Raw genomic sequence first — 14,138 nt, forward strand, 5'->3', positions numbered from 1 at the left:
CTGTATTTACAATTGTCTCTCCTGACCAAGCAGATCGGGGAGGTAAAATCATTCCGAACGCACCCCACACCACAGGATAATTCTTTACAATACATTTTCACAGACAAATCTGGAATTGTGGGGATGGAAAATGCTAAACCTTTTCCTGATTGTTTGTATGCGTGTACCCTGCTTTACTCAAACATAAATCAGCAATACAGAATTTTATGAGTTTCTTTTAATTAATAGCCATATTTTACTTAATGCTGCCCCACAATTCCACTAAAGTCCCTTGTGTCTGGCTTGTATTCCTGCCGCCTCCATTGCTGATTCAGGAGTCCGGCACGCTGTCATTTTCTAGGCCAGTCGCTTCTGCGATCAGCAAAAAAAAAATAAAAAAAACATAAAACAAAGCAGGCAGGCAAGCAAGCAAACAAACAAACAACAATCCTCTCCCCTCTCCTTTCTGGCAGGGAGGGGGGCAGGGGAGCTGATACTTTGCCTGTGACAACTACCATATGAACACACAGGCGTATGGCAAGCTGTTTGAGAATTGTTTTTTCTCTCCTACTAGTGCGCTGAATTGTCCTTGTACTAGTACGCTCTTTGTCCTCACTAGTAAGACAATTCAGCGCACTAGTAGAACGACTAGGGTGCACTAATAAAATGACTATGTCTTACTGTTTTTCCACTACTGCCTTCCACTACAGTCATTTCTGCACACTAGTATAGTGACTAGGGCACACAAGTAGAACAACTACTGCTCACTAGTAGAATTACTATTTCTTACTGGTGACTTTTTTCGACTACTTCCTTCCACTATACGACTAGGGCACCCTACTACAACATCATCTACATGTGACTCGTAAGGCAAAAACTGTGCACCTATGACAACAGCGTGCTGCTCGTACTACTTGTGACATGATCAAAATCTACTAGTTAACATCTAACACTTCAATAGTAGTACTAGTAGCACAGATTTCCACTAGTGCGTAGCTTTGCCTCACCCGTAACATAAAGTTCTTCTAACAGTGGAGGAAAAAATTGGCATTAGTAAGACATAATCATTCTACTCGTGTACTGAATGGTCTTACTAGTGAGGATAAGAGTGTACTAGTATATTAAGAATTCAGCACGCTCGTAGGATATCGAATAAATGCTCAAAGACCTTGCTATTGAGACTCGAAAGCCTCGGTTTCCAGTAGGACAACTCCACCTGTAGCAACCAAAGAGATGCCGCACAAAGCTGCCATAATGAGCAGCGGTGGGAAGTAACCAAATACAGTTACTTTGTTACTGTACTTAAGTAGATTTTTCAGGTATTTGTATTTTACTTGAGTATTTATTTTTCAAAAGACTTATTATTCGACCTATATTTGAAAACAGATATCTGTACTACCTAAGTACAGGGTGTGAGTACATTTGCCACTTCTGCTAATGAGCAAAAACCAAGCGTTATCGCACCGCCTTGGGAATCCTACATTTTCGCCTCACAGCCACCTCCGCACCAGCGCTGCAGAGGTGCGACGTGGGAGTTAAACGCAGCTCGGGTCATCGGCCATCTCGCTCACATAATGGCGGTGTGGACCATGTACTAGATGTCTTGACTTTTTTTTTTTCCAGGGCCGCTTGGTCACTGGCTCGCTTACAGTACACAAAAAGCAAACCTTTGTCAAAGTGCAAATAAATATTGCAGTGTATCTTGTCTACCTTGTTTCACAGTGCATTTTTCTCCCCATGATTCAGCCACTTCTCTTTATTCTCATGGGACAGGAACACTTTGTTTTTAGCTAAAGGTCTGTGTCTGGCATCATTGTTCGTGTGTGTGTGTGTGTGTGCGTCCATTGAGGTACTTGTACCATTTGCTATAGCAGACAAGTGAAAATTAAAATTTAAATGAAATACAGTGGACCCCCGTGATTCAAAACTGCAGTCATAACCCCCGATACTGAAAAACCCAGTTTAGATCCAAATTATTTCAATAATCTTTATCCCATCTCCAACCTCCCATTTCTCTCAAAAATCTTGGAAAAGACCTTTGCTTCCCAGCTCCTCTTACAATTAGACTTTAGACCGATTTTATCGGCCTGATCGGTGTCGGACGATATTTTGCATTTTATGCTGATCGGCTTTAATGTCATAATTCGCCGATCCGATCAGTGACGTCATTGATCGCCTCAGCAAAAGACGTTTACTCTGCGTCGCCATCGTGCACAGTATATTTGAATCCAAAAGCTAGTTTATTTTTAGCCTTGCCGCGTGTCTTTTTTAGTAGTACTGTAAGTATCTGACGGCCAATAAAGTTATTTAAAAAAAATAAATAAACGGGAGGCACGGTGGCCGACTGGTTAGAGCGTCAGCCTCACAGTTCTGAGGACCCGGGTTCAATCCCCGGCCCCGCCTGTATGGAGTTTGCATGTTCTCCCCGTGCCTGCGTGGATTTTCTCTGGGCACTCCGGTTTCCTCCCACATCCCAAAAACATGCATTAATTGGAGGCAACAAAAGGTTATGTAGCCTACCAAGCTAGTGGTAGCACGAACGGTTGTACGTAAACATGCCGCTGTTCTGTCGAATCATGCTCTAAAGTTTCGGTGTGGGTGAAGTAATTAAAAATAAAGTAATTTAATTACAGTAAGTTTGCACCCATTATTTCAGTCATGTTGTAATGTTGGTTTGACCTGACTGATTAGAATACACGGTCTAACTAGAGCAGTAACCTTTATGGAGCCAAGCCACATATTTTACAATTGAAAAATCTCACGGCACACCGACAAACAAAAATGTCACAAAAAGTGGATACATTAATTACTGTATTTACTTCCTGCCATCTAATAGAATACCATTCATCCGTTCTGTCTGTCACTATGCCTCACTGGCATAAATAGAGGAACAAAGATACATTATTTATTGTAAATATATTTTTTTAAGCAATTAAGTACACAAGTATACACAGTAAATGAACAGGTCATTGAAATAGACACATTCCTCAATCTTGTGATCGGATCGGTGATCGGTTGTAATTTTTTTAAACTCTGTGATCGGTGATTGGCCCCAAAAATCCTGATCGTGTAAAGAACTACTTACAATAATCTGTATGGACAATTTCAGGGTTTCATCCCCTCGATAGCACTGAAACAGCACTCACCAAAATAGGCTATGACCTCCTCGTGACAACTGACTCTGGCCTACTCACCATCCTCATCCTCCTTGATCTGACTGCAGCTTCTGATACCATTTCCCACACCAGCTTCCTGAACAGACTCCATCACATTGGCATTACACACCCACCCCTCCAGTGGTTAAGCTCTTACCTGTCCGGCCGCACCCAATTTGTTAAAATGAAATCATTCAAATCCCATCCGTCCCCTGTTTCTTTTGGTGTACTCCTGGGCTCTGTCTTGGGCCCCTCCTCTTTATCGCCTACATCCTACCTCTTGGCAATATTTTCCGTAAGGTTCAACTTACTCACTGTTACGCAAATGACACCTAGCTCTACCGCTCCACCATTTTTAATCCCGCCTCCCTTGCTGTCTGTTTCTTTAAACCGAAACACTGGTTTCTTTCTACAACTCAACAGTGATAAAACAGAAATCCGACACAAAGCTACCAAGTCCATCCTAGCCAAAACTGACAGTTTTTCCATTACACTTGATAATTCCTCAGTTTCCCCCTCCCCTCAGGTTAAGAGTCTTGGTGTCATCCTCAACAGCACTCTCTCCTTCCAAGCACACATAAATAACACTGGATTATTGCAACTCCCCAACAAGTCACTACAAAAACTAAAGCTTCTCCAGAACTCTGCCGCCCGTATTATCACAAGGACCCCCTCCACTCATCAAATCACTCCAGCCCTGCAACAACTCCACTGGCTCCCTATCCAATACCGCATCCAATATAAAATACTGATCTGCACCTTCTAAGCTATCAATAAGCTTGCCCCGCCATATTTTGTATGTGTGTATATATATATATATATATATATATATATATACCTATATATAGCTTCGTCCTCCACCCACCTTAATGTCCATTGTGTCTGTCTGCCCACCGTGGGGGACAGAGCCTTCAGTCACTTCGCCCCCCCATCTCTGGAATCTCTCTTCAAATCCAAACTCAAGACATATTCCAGACTGCCTATTTCCCATATCATGTCCCATTTGAATGGCTCACCTCCCGCAAGGATAAAATAAAAATTACAAAAAATAGACAAAAAAAGGGGTGTGGGGGGGTCAGGAAATAGGTGAATCCACGGGTGCTGAAGCACAAATATGCTTGAATAGGTATTTATGGATGAAATGATAAGAAATAATAATGCAACTTTATACGTAACAAGAACTATCCCCCCCAACCACAAACAAACTCAAGTGTCTACTCAAATTAGTCATCAGTATTAAGCAAGTCGCACTATTTGCGGTCCGGCTCCACGGTATTAGTCATTTTCAGAATCAGAATCAGAATCATCTTTATTTGCCAAGTATGTCCAAAAAACACACAAGGAATTTGTCTCCAGAGAACACTTTTGAGACATAAAGACATTGACAAAAAACAATGTCTTTATGTCTCAAAAGTGTTCTGTCAATTGACTGTCTGTTGTCGTGCTAGAGCGGCTCCAACTACCGGAGACAAATTCCTTGTGTGTTTTTTGGACATACTTGGCAAATAAAGATGATTCTGATTCTGATTCATTTACATGTCCGAGCACACTTATGTTCCGCAGCACAGTGGTGGGGAATCACTGTGTTACTAGTCTATCACTAACCTTCGGTAACACATAAATAAAATCATAATTACAACCCCAATTCCAATGAAGTTGGGATGTTGTATTAAACATAAATAAAAACAGAATACAATGATTTGCAAATCATGTTCAACCTATATTTAATTGAATACACTACAAATACAATATATTTAATGTTCAAACTGATAAACTTTACTGTTTTTAGCCAATAATCATTAACTTTTTATGGCTGCAACACGTTCCAAAAAAGCTGGGACAGGAGGCAAAAAAGACTGAGAAAGTTGAGGAATGCTCATCAAACACCTGTCCACAGGTGAACAGGCTAATTGGGAACAGGTGGGTGCCGTGATTAGGTATAAAAGGAGCTTCCCTGAATTTCTCAGTCATTCACACGCAAAGATGGGGCGAGGTTCACCTCTTTGTGAACAAGTGCGTGAGAAACTAATCGAACAGTTTAAAGACAATGTTCCTCAACATACAATTGCAAGGAATTTAGGGATTTCATCATCTATGGTCCATAATATCATCAAAAGTTTCAGAGAATCTAGAGAAATCACTGCATGTAAGAGGCAAGGCCGAAACCAACATTGAATGCCTGTGACCTTCGATCCCTCAGGCGAATGTGTAAAGGATATCACCACATGGGCTCAGGAACACTTCAGAAAAACAATGTCAGTAAATACAGTTCGGCGCTACATCCGTAAGTGCAACTGGAAACTCTACTGTGCAAAGCAAAAGCCATTTATCAACAACACCCAGAAACGCCGCCGGCTTCTCTGGGCCGAGCTCATCTAAGATGGACTGATGCAAAGTGGAAAAGTGTTCTGGGGTCCGACGAGTCCACATTTCAAATTGTTTTTGGAAATTGTGGACGTCGTGTCCTCCGGGCCAAAGAGGAAAAGAACCATCCGGACTGTTATGGACGCAAAGTTCAAAAGCCAGCATCTGTGATGGTATGGGGCTGTGTTAGTGCCAATGGCATGGGTAACCTACATATCTGTGAAGGCACCATTAATGCTGAAAGGTAAATATAGGTTTTGGAGAAACATATGCTGCCATCCAAGCAACGTCTTTTTCATGGACGCCCCTGCTTGCTTTCAGCAAGACAATACCAAACCACATTCTGCACATGTTACAACAGCGTGGATTCGTAGTAAAAGAGTGCGGGTACTAGACTGGCCTGCCTGCAGTCCAGACCTGTTTCCCATTGAAAATGTGTGGCGCATTATGAAGCGTAAAATACGACAACGGAGACCCCGGACTGTTGAACAGCTGAAGCTGTCCATCAAGCAAGAATGCGAAAGAATTCCACCTACAAAGCTTCAACAATTAGTGTCCTCAGTTCCCAAACGTTTCTTGAATGTTGTTAAAAGAAAAGGTGATTTAACACAGTGGTAAACATGACCCTGTCCCAGCTTTTTTGGAACGTGTTGCAGCCATAAAATTGTGTATCATTTAAAAAAAGTGTATCATTTAGAACATTAAATATCTTGTCTTTGTAATGTATTCAATTAAATATAGGTTGAACATGATTTGCAAATCATTGTATCTGTTTTTAACAGAACCTCCCAACTTCATTGGAATTGGGGTTGTATGAAGTGGTGCTATTGCATAAATGAGGAAGAGATAAAACAATTTAAAATGGCCGTTTTCAAGACGGCAAAAAGCGCAAGACATTCGCACATGTAGCACAAAATGAGACCGTTTGTTAATACCCATGGATGCTGTTACAAGGAAGGGCAAATCGCATCATTGAGGACAAAATCTCATCAGACGGATGTACGCGCCCATGACACCGATAACTCAATGTGACTGGAAGACACACATGCGCGCACAAGCATTTCTGATCAAAGCCTCAAGGCTTTCAAGTGGAAATCACCTATGGGAGTGTTCAACATGGAACGCCAACTGTGCCTGTGAATTAATCCAAAACCACGGCACGTGCAGACACTATGGAGGACCTGTAATAAACGAAACAGGATTTTGGAGAAGAAAATGAGCCTGTGTGGTTATAAATAAAGTAAAATCACATGAATGTTTAAAGACAATCATAGCTACAGAGCTGCACAACGACAGATTGGTGGCTGGGGGGAAAATGAGGTGAGATTTCTGACTGAAGCTCCCGATAAGACTCCAGTCTCAAAATTTACATTCAAAAAGCATGTCTTTTTAATCAGCAGTCCCCAACCTTTTCTGTGTTACTGACCTGTTTTATGTAAAGTAATAATGTAATAGAATAGAAACAAATATAAAGAAATGATTAAAAATACAACTCACTATTGTGATAAATGTAGTTTTAATTAGCCGGTCCAATCTTGGGCTAATCAAGACAATGACATCTGAAGTGTGTTAGTTACGTCGAGTCTTCGCTATGATTTTCTTTTGGTCACTGCTGTTTTGGAAAATCCAGCTTCACAAAGATCGAATGCTGGAAATAGAAGAATTATGTGCTTCTTTTGACAATCTCTGGATATTCAGCCTTCATTTTAATCCGGAACACAACCTTTTGTTCTAGGCTTTTTTTTTTCCTGAAGCTCCCAAAAGTCTTTTTTTTTTTTTATTCATTTTTGCTAGCTTGAGGGTTCACTTCTTATGTATGGCAGTACCTTGACTAACCAGTGCCTCAACTTACGCATTTTTTTAGTTATGAGTAGTACGTTGCTCGGTCGATTTTCTTTGCATTAGGTAGCAACACAAATTTGAGTTACAAGCAAGATTCGGATACGCCAAAAAAAAAAAAAAAAAGGATACCTGTGGTATGCTGTTTTTGTATGCGTTGCTGCCCCAGGTGTGTTAAAGAAGCAGTTGTTTGAATGAGGGTTTAGAATTCCCAAAACATCGAGCTAACTTCTGTTAGCCTATATGACGTTTTGCATTATATGTTAGCATTAGGCTAGCCAACCTTTGTTATTGAAAGGTTTGATTGAACAATTTTGTGTTCAAATATACAATGATTAATTCTCTTTTGGGCGGCACGGTGGCCGACTGGTTAGCGCATCAGCCTCACAGTTCTGAGGACCCGGGTTCAATCCCTGCTACCGCCCGTGTGGAGTTTGCATGTTCTCCCCGTGCCTGCGTGGGTTTTCTCCGGGCACTCCGGTTTCCTCCCACATCCCAAAAACATGCACGTTAATTGAAAACTCTAAATTGCCCGTAGGTGTGAATGTGAGTGCGAATGGTTGTTTGTTTGTATGTGCCCTGCGATTGGCTGGCAACCAGTTCAGGGTGTACCCCGCCTCCTGCCCGATGACAGCTGGGATAGGCTCCAGCACGCCCGCGACCCTAGTGAGGAGAAGCGGCTCAGAAAATGGATGGATGGATAATTCTCTTTTGTTGGATGTGTTACTGCTGCATGTGTGTTGAAGTAGCAGTTGTTTGAAGGTTTAAAAATTACCAAAACATCTATGCTCATTTTGGTATGGCGTTTTGTATTGTATGCTAGCATTAAAATTGCAGACTTTTGTTGTCAGTTTTACAGTAAACTTCCAACTAGGAGTGACAAACAGCTAGAAGCAAGCACACTTTTTCTATTATTTGGAAAACTGTGCAGCGTGCAAGTGACTTTTTGTTTCGTTTCCTCAGTGATGTTAAACATTTCTTGAAAGCGTGAGCGTGAAAACAGGCACAAAGGGCATACACTTTAAAAAGTGTGTTTTAATATATCTCAATGTGTTTTACACGTGGAAGGGGTGAAACTATAAAATGTTGTTTTTTTAAATGACCTCTCTATAATGCGGACTGATAGGAGGCGTTTTATATAGTCTACGGAACACAACAATGTCAATGATGTTATCAACGTTTTGCTAAAAAGGTTGGGAATGACTGTGCAAGGTTAGTGCCTCCTGTCGCATCCGCCACACGACTTATGAAAGCCAAAGCACACTCGATGTGCCTGGGTATGTTTGATTTCTACCCTGCTCTCCAGGCTGTGTATAAGTTAGCCATGTAACGGGGGAGGGGTCCTTACACTCCACATTTCCCTAGGATGAGCTGTTTGTCAGGGTGGGTTTATCCCGCTCGTATATGGTTGGCTTGGTTTGAAGGGAAGGAGGGACAGATGCTCGTCCACGCTGTCAGAGGCCTTCTTCCTCTCTCTGATAGCACCACCGGCTCCCTCCTATTACATAACCCACCACCCCCGCACCCACCACCACCAATACCTCCCCCTCGCCACACTGCCTGCCTTTATTGGCTTATTTCTCTCATTTCCATCACCCTATCTCTATACAATTCCAGCATGTTTTATTCCGATGTGACTTAGATCCGCATGGAATATTAGAATGGACATTTGCTGTCTGGATTTTACAACGGGTATCTTCTGTATGAACTGACAATGGTTTTTTGAAGTGTTCTTGAGCCGACATGGCAATATTCTTTACACAATGATGCTGGTTTTTAATGAAGTGCAGCGTAAGGGATCGAAGGTCACGGGCAATCAATGTTGGTTTTCGGCCTTGCCGCTTACGTGCAAAGAGTTCTCCAGATTCTCTGAATCTTATGATGATATTATGGACCGTAGATCAAGAAATCCCTACATTGTTTGCAATTGTACATTGAAAAATGTTCTTAATCTGTTGGACTACTGTACAGTTGTTCACAAAGTGGTGAAACTCACCGCAACCTTGCTTTTATACAACTAAGCCTTTTGGGGATGTTTCTATTATGCTCAATCATGATACTCACCTGTTTCCAATTAACCTGTTCACCTGTGGAATGATCCAAACAGTTTTTTGTTTTTTTTAAGCATTCCTCAATTTTCTGTCTTTTAATGCCCCCGTCCCAGGTTTTTTGTAACGTTTTGAATATTTGCAACAAAAAGAAAAACAATTATGATTCGTTAAATATCTTGTCTTTGTAATGTATTCAATTGAATATAGGTTGAAAATAATTTGCAAATCATTATATTCTGTTTTTAATTTACGTTTTACACAACGTCCTAACTTCATTGGAATTGGGGTTTGTCGTGGTGGATATCTCTAACTGTCATTTTGACTAGTCACAATTACGTTACAAATATCTTGAACAAAAGTTCCAACTATTTTAACTGTAATTACGATAGTCAGAAAGACTGTTGAAATGTAAATTACACAAAACTTATCTTAAATCTGCTTGCCATGGGTATTTGCTGCGTTGTTTTTAGAATGGGTAGAGGTTTATGGTGTATGCTTACGACCACAAGGATCAGGATTTGGCAAAAAAAAAGGTACAATATACTTTAAATAAAAAAGACAATCAGGTATTTTCTGTTAGTTTTTTAGAACGGGTACAACCTCCTAGATGTATGTTCAAGATCACAAGGATAGAGATTTGTCTCAAAAACAAAAACATTTGTGATATGGCCGGCTTTAAATGAGCAATAGAAGATAGTTATACAAATGACTTACGTGACAGTAATTGCTTACATAATCGCACATTGTGGCGATTGTGTGAAATGAAAGCAGAGTATAGATGGGGAGAGGGAAAAAAGGCGCTGCATTTCCTTATCTCTATCCAAGCTGCGTCTCTGCTCAGGGGCATCATTGAAAAACCCAGCCTCCATTTTGCCCCTGTGCTGCCGCTTCTTCTTCTTTTTCTCACCTCCTTGCTCCTGAAGCCTATCACACACAGTTTAAAATGCGGCGTAGGGACCCAAAAAAACAGCCAATGCGGCGGCTCCACACTACGTTGACACATACTCATGCATGGCAAGGAACCGTTCCTTGAATCTCATGCTCAACAAGCATGGCCCTTCCCCCCACTTGAGCTCACATACATCCACCTTGCTTAGTTAACACTTCCGAGGCTGCAACGGCCTTTTTTTTTACCCCCCCTCCCCCCCCCCCCCCCCCCCACGTCCTCTCAACTGTAATGTCATTCATGTAAATACACTCAGACCCAAAATGGAAAACATGCAACGTGGCAGTTTCATTCATAATCTGGGCTGGAAGCATGACAGGATTACAGCCGTGAGTGTTCATTAAAATCGGGATTCTTGTTGTATAAAATGGAGTCCATCAATAAGAATGGGAAGTGATGGTATTTCATTATCTCAAAACACGAGGCAATAGTCAAGTGTCTTCTCAGCTTGTGATGAGACGTCTTTACATAACTGCATCTGTGACAAAAAAATGCACCATTTTTTTCGGGCCTAGGACACCTGAATCAGCACAGAAGTCAAGGCGTGTTCAAATCTATAAGCATTACTCATCAAATGCACAAACATTATCTCCATGTGTGCACCCAAACTGGATCAGTCCTGTTCTGTCCTTCCCACACTGCTGCCTACCAGGCAGGCTAAGAGATGACAAACTGGAAGAAGTACAATACATGGTGGCTTACTACAGGGGTAAAAATTATTCTTTTACAATTTTACCAAGAGGTCTTACTGGGCAAAGGCATCAGTCAAAATTGCAAATGAGATGCGCAACAGTAAATGGTATTAAGCAATCCAGAGTATGTCTTTGAATCTTTGTTTAATGAATCACTGTCAGAAGAACCATTCCCTATGCCAAGATTCAAAGAAACTCTCAATCTTAACTAGTCTAGATTTGAAGAGGTTTAATGAATTGGTATCAGAACCATTCCTTAACCCCAAAGCCCAAACATATCCCTGCATGTTATCTACTCTGGATTTGAAAAGGGTGAAAGAATCAGTATCAGAACAGTTACCTAGACTAAAGTCCAAAGAAACCCTCAATCTTGGCTAGTGTAGATTTGGAGAGGGTTACTAAATCGGTATCTAAACCATTCCCTACACCAAGACCCAAAGAATCTCTCGATCTTAGCCAGTCTAGATTTGAAGAGGGTTAAAGAATCGGTATCAGAACCATTCCCTACACAGAGGTCCAAAGAAACAGTCAGTCATAGCTAGTGTAGGTTTGAAGAGGATGAATGAATGGGAATCAGAACCATTCCCTAAACACCTAAATCCCAAACATGTCCGAGCATCTTACCTGGTCATACCACTCCCGATTGGTGCAGGTGCACTCAGGCCACCATCCTCCTTGTCCACTTGAGTTGTTGCCATTTACTTTCGGCCCCCCTTTGGATTGGCCTTTAGGATTGGGGCCTCCAGGCCCACCGCCAGACATCATCTTGCCCTTACTTCTACCTAAGGTTCCCCCTCCTCCACCTCCTCCTCCTCCTCCTCCGCCACCTCCTCCTCCTCCACCCATGTTGCCTCCTCCCCCCGAGGCCGGAGCGGGTAAGGTTTGGCCTCCTCCATACCCGGGCGGGTATCCATAGGGCTCTGCCTGCCAGTCTCCCCCGTAGGCTGGGGCATCCATCCTACGCAGGGCCGCCATTCGGGTCACCTCATAACATTCTGGACACTTGCAGCAGTGGTGGTGTTTGTGCATGCTGGCTGGGCGGACGCTGGGCTGATGTCACACGGCGCCGCGATGGGCTAAACGGAGCGCAGATGCCAGCGGAAAAGCACACTAATCACAGGAATTTGAGTTTTTTTTCTCGCCCTCTTTTGTCAAATCCCGTTGCTCTCGGCTTCTCGGCTGTGAAGTGAAGGAGGGAAAAATGGAGATCGAGACGGAGATGGGATGCAGCAACAGGAAAAGAAAAATACAAAATGGGCTCGGCGTCTTTGTCCTCTTGACGTAGTAGCTCAAATACTGAAAATATTGGATACGATCACAACCAGAGACCAGCCCCGATGAGATGAGAATCTTCTTGTATCACAGTGATAAGCATATAAATTCATATATATGGATATATATATATATATGGATATATATGTTTTGCTTATTATATATATATATATATATATATATATATATTTACACACACAAATACATATAAAAATATTAATATAAACAGACGAGCACAAATACGGATATGTACAGGGATAATTGAATCTATATATAAATATCTATAAGCGTGTGTACAAATATATATAGATATATAAACAATATGTATAAATAAACGGTGTCCACTGATGGAAAAATCCTGCTCTTCGACTCTCCGTATCTTCCGGTGCGCTCAAAATTTGCTGTTCTTTTTCCCTCCTGCGTTAAAAAGGGTTAGTACCGCCTCTTCTTCTCCCAGGCTGAAGAGAGGAGCTGAGCTGTGATCGCCTCTCAGCCAGCTTGCCCTAGATGTGGATTATTCCGAGGATGCGAGCGAGCAAGGGAGGAGATTGTGCACAGAGAGTGAGAGAGAGAAAGCGAGAGAGAGAGAGAGAGAGAGAGAGAGAGAGACGAGGAGGGAGGGAGGGAGGTGGTGGGGGAGGTTCAACTACGTAGCAGCATCCCTCTCGCCCTCTCAGCCCCCTTGCTCCGTGGTCTGAACCAATCAGCTGCCAGCGGCACCATCATCATCAGCAGCAGCAGCAGCAGAGAGCCATCTGCTAGCTGCTCTTAAAGGGACAAGTGCACCTTAACGCAACTGCTTTGCCTGAAAAATGTCACACATGTACAACACACGTGGGGTTGTAAAATTCTGGGATTTTTAAAAGTGAAAACTTTTCAGGGGAATGAATGTGAATTGAGGAAAAAAAAAAGAAGAATTCAAAAAAATTAAAGGTAGTCTCCATACACACATAGTATGTTGTGGGCCAAGAATATTCTCATAATAATTATCTATATCAAATTACTAAATACAGCTCTTTTAAAAATTTATTAATAGCCAGTAGAATATTAATAAATGGATGATTAATCCCTAATTAAAGTTCACAGAAAATGCAAAGGATAATGCTTCATGTTTTACAACACTAATTTTTGGATAAAACCATCAATTTTCAAATAATGTGTTGTCCGAATTTACCAAAGACACGAAAACAATCATTTAGTATGTATGCTCATTATGCTGTTTTCAGTCTTTTGAGATTCCCCAATGAACCTTCAAAGACGAGCAGCTGCATGTTTCTGTAGGAACCTGTGTAAGTATGGTGGGACCACAGACAGTTCTCAGGACTGCTTCTATATATGTATGTATGTATGTATGTATATATATATATAGAGAGAGAGAGAGAGAGAGAGAGAGAGAGAGAGAGAGAGAGAGAGAGAGAGAGAGAGAGAGAGAGAGAGAGAGAGAGAGAGAGAGAGAGAGAGAGAGAGAGAGAGACTTCTTGATCATTTCACAGAGAAGAGATTAGTGTTTGCATGTGCTTGTCAATTAGTCAATCCGGAAACACTTTGCCTTGCCGGATCCGCTAATTGCGAAGTCCAAGCCGTGTATTTCATGCGGTCAATGCAGCCAAACTCCAACTCAGTGACCCTCGGAGAGCCCTCCCGACCGGTTGCTTGGTCATCTCGGGTTCAGCTACACAGCGGTGTCAAATTCATTTACATCGTGGGCCACGTCGTAGTTAAAGTTTCCCTCAAAAGGCCATTAGGACTGTGAAAATCAAAGAAATGTATAGAGCCAGACCTACCTGCAATAGGTAAAAATCCGCAATAGAGAAAACATAAACAAAAACATTTGTTTTTA

General features: G+C 41.8%; 1 protein-coding gene across 3 annotated transcripts in view; it reads right to left on the reverse strand.

The window, feature by feature from the left end:
• Nucleotides 1-12,401, reverse strand: part of dlg3 (discs, large homolog 3 (Drosophila)) — a 104,559-nt gene extending 92,158 nt beyond the window's left edge. For 2 of the 3 annotated variants that reach the window (XM_061787057.1, XM_061787055.1), the window contains exon 1: nt 11,651-12,399. In XM_061787057.1, the coding sequence (XP_061643041.1) occupies nt 11,651-12,055 (405 nt within the window). In that variant the 5' untranslated portion in view covers nt 12,056-12,399. Of the gene's footprint in view, nt 1-11,650 lie in introns of all 3 variants that reach the window. The other variant, XM_061787056.1, reaches the window with a different exon arrangement.
• Nucleotides 12,402-14,138: the final 1,737 nt, after the last annotated feature.

Source organism: Phyllopteryx taeniolatus, chromosome 10, assembly GCF_024500385.1.
Source record: "Phyllopteryx taeniolatus isolate TA_2022b chromosome 10, UOR_Ptae_1.2, whole genome shotgun sequence".
Lineage (NCBI taxonomy): Eukaryota > Metazoa > Chordata > Actinopteri > Syngnathiformes > Syngnathidae > Phyllopteryx > Phyllopteryx taeniolatus.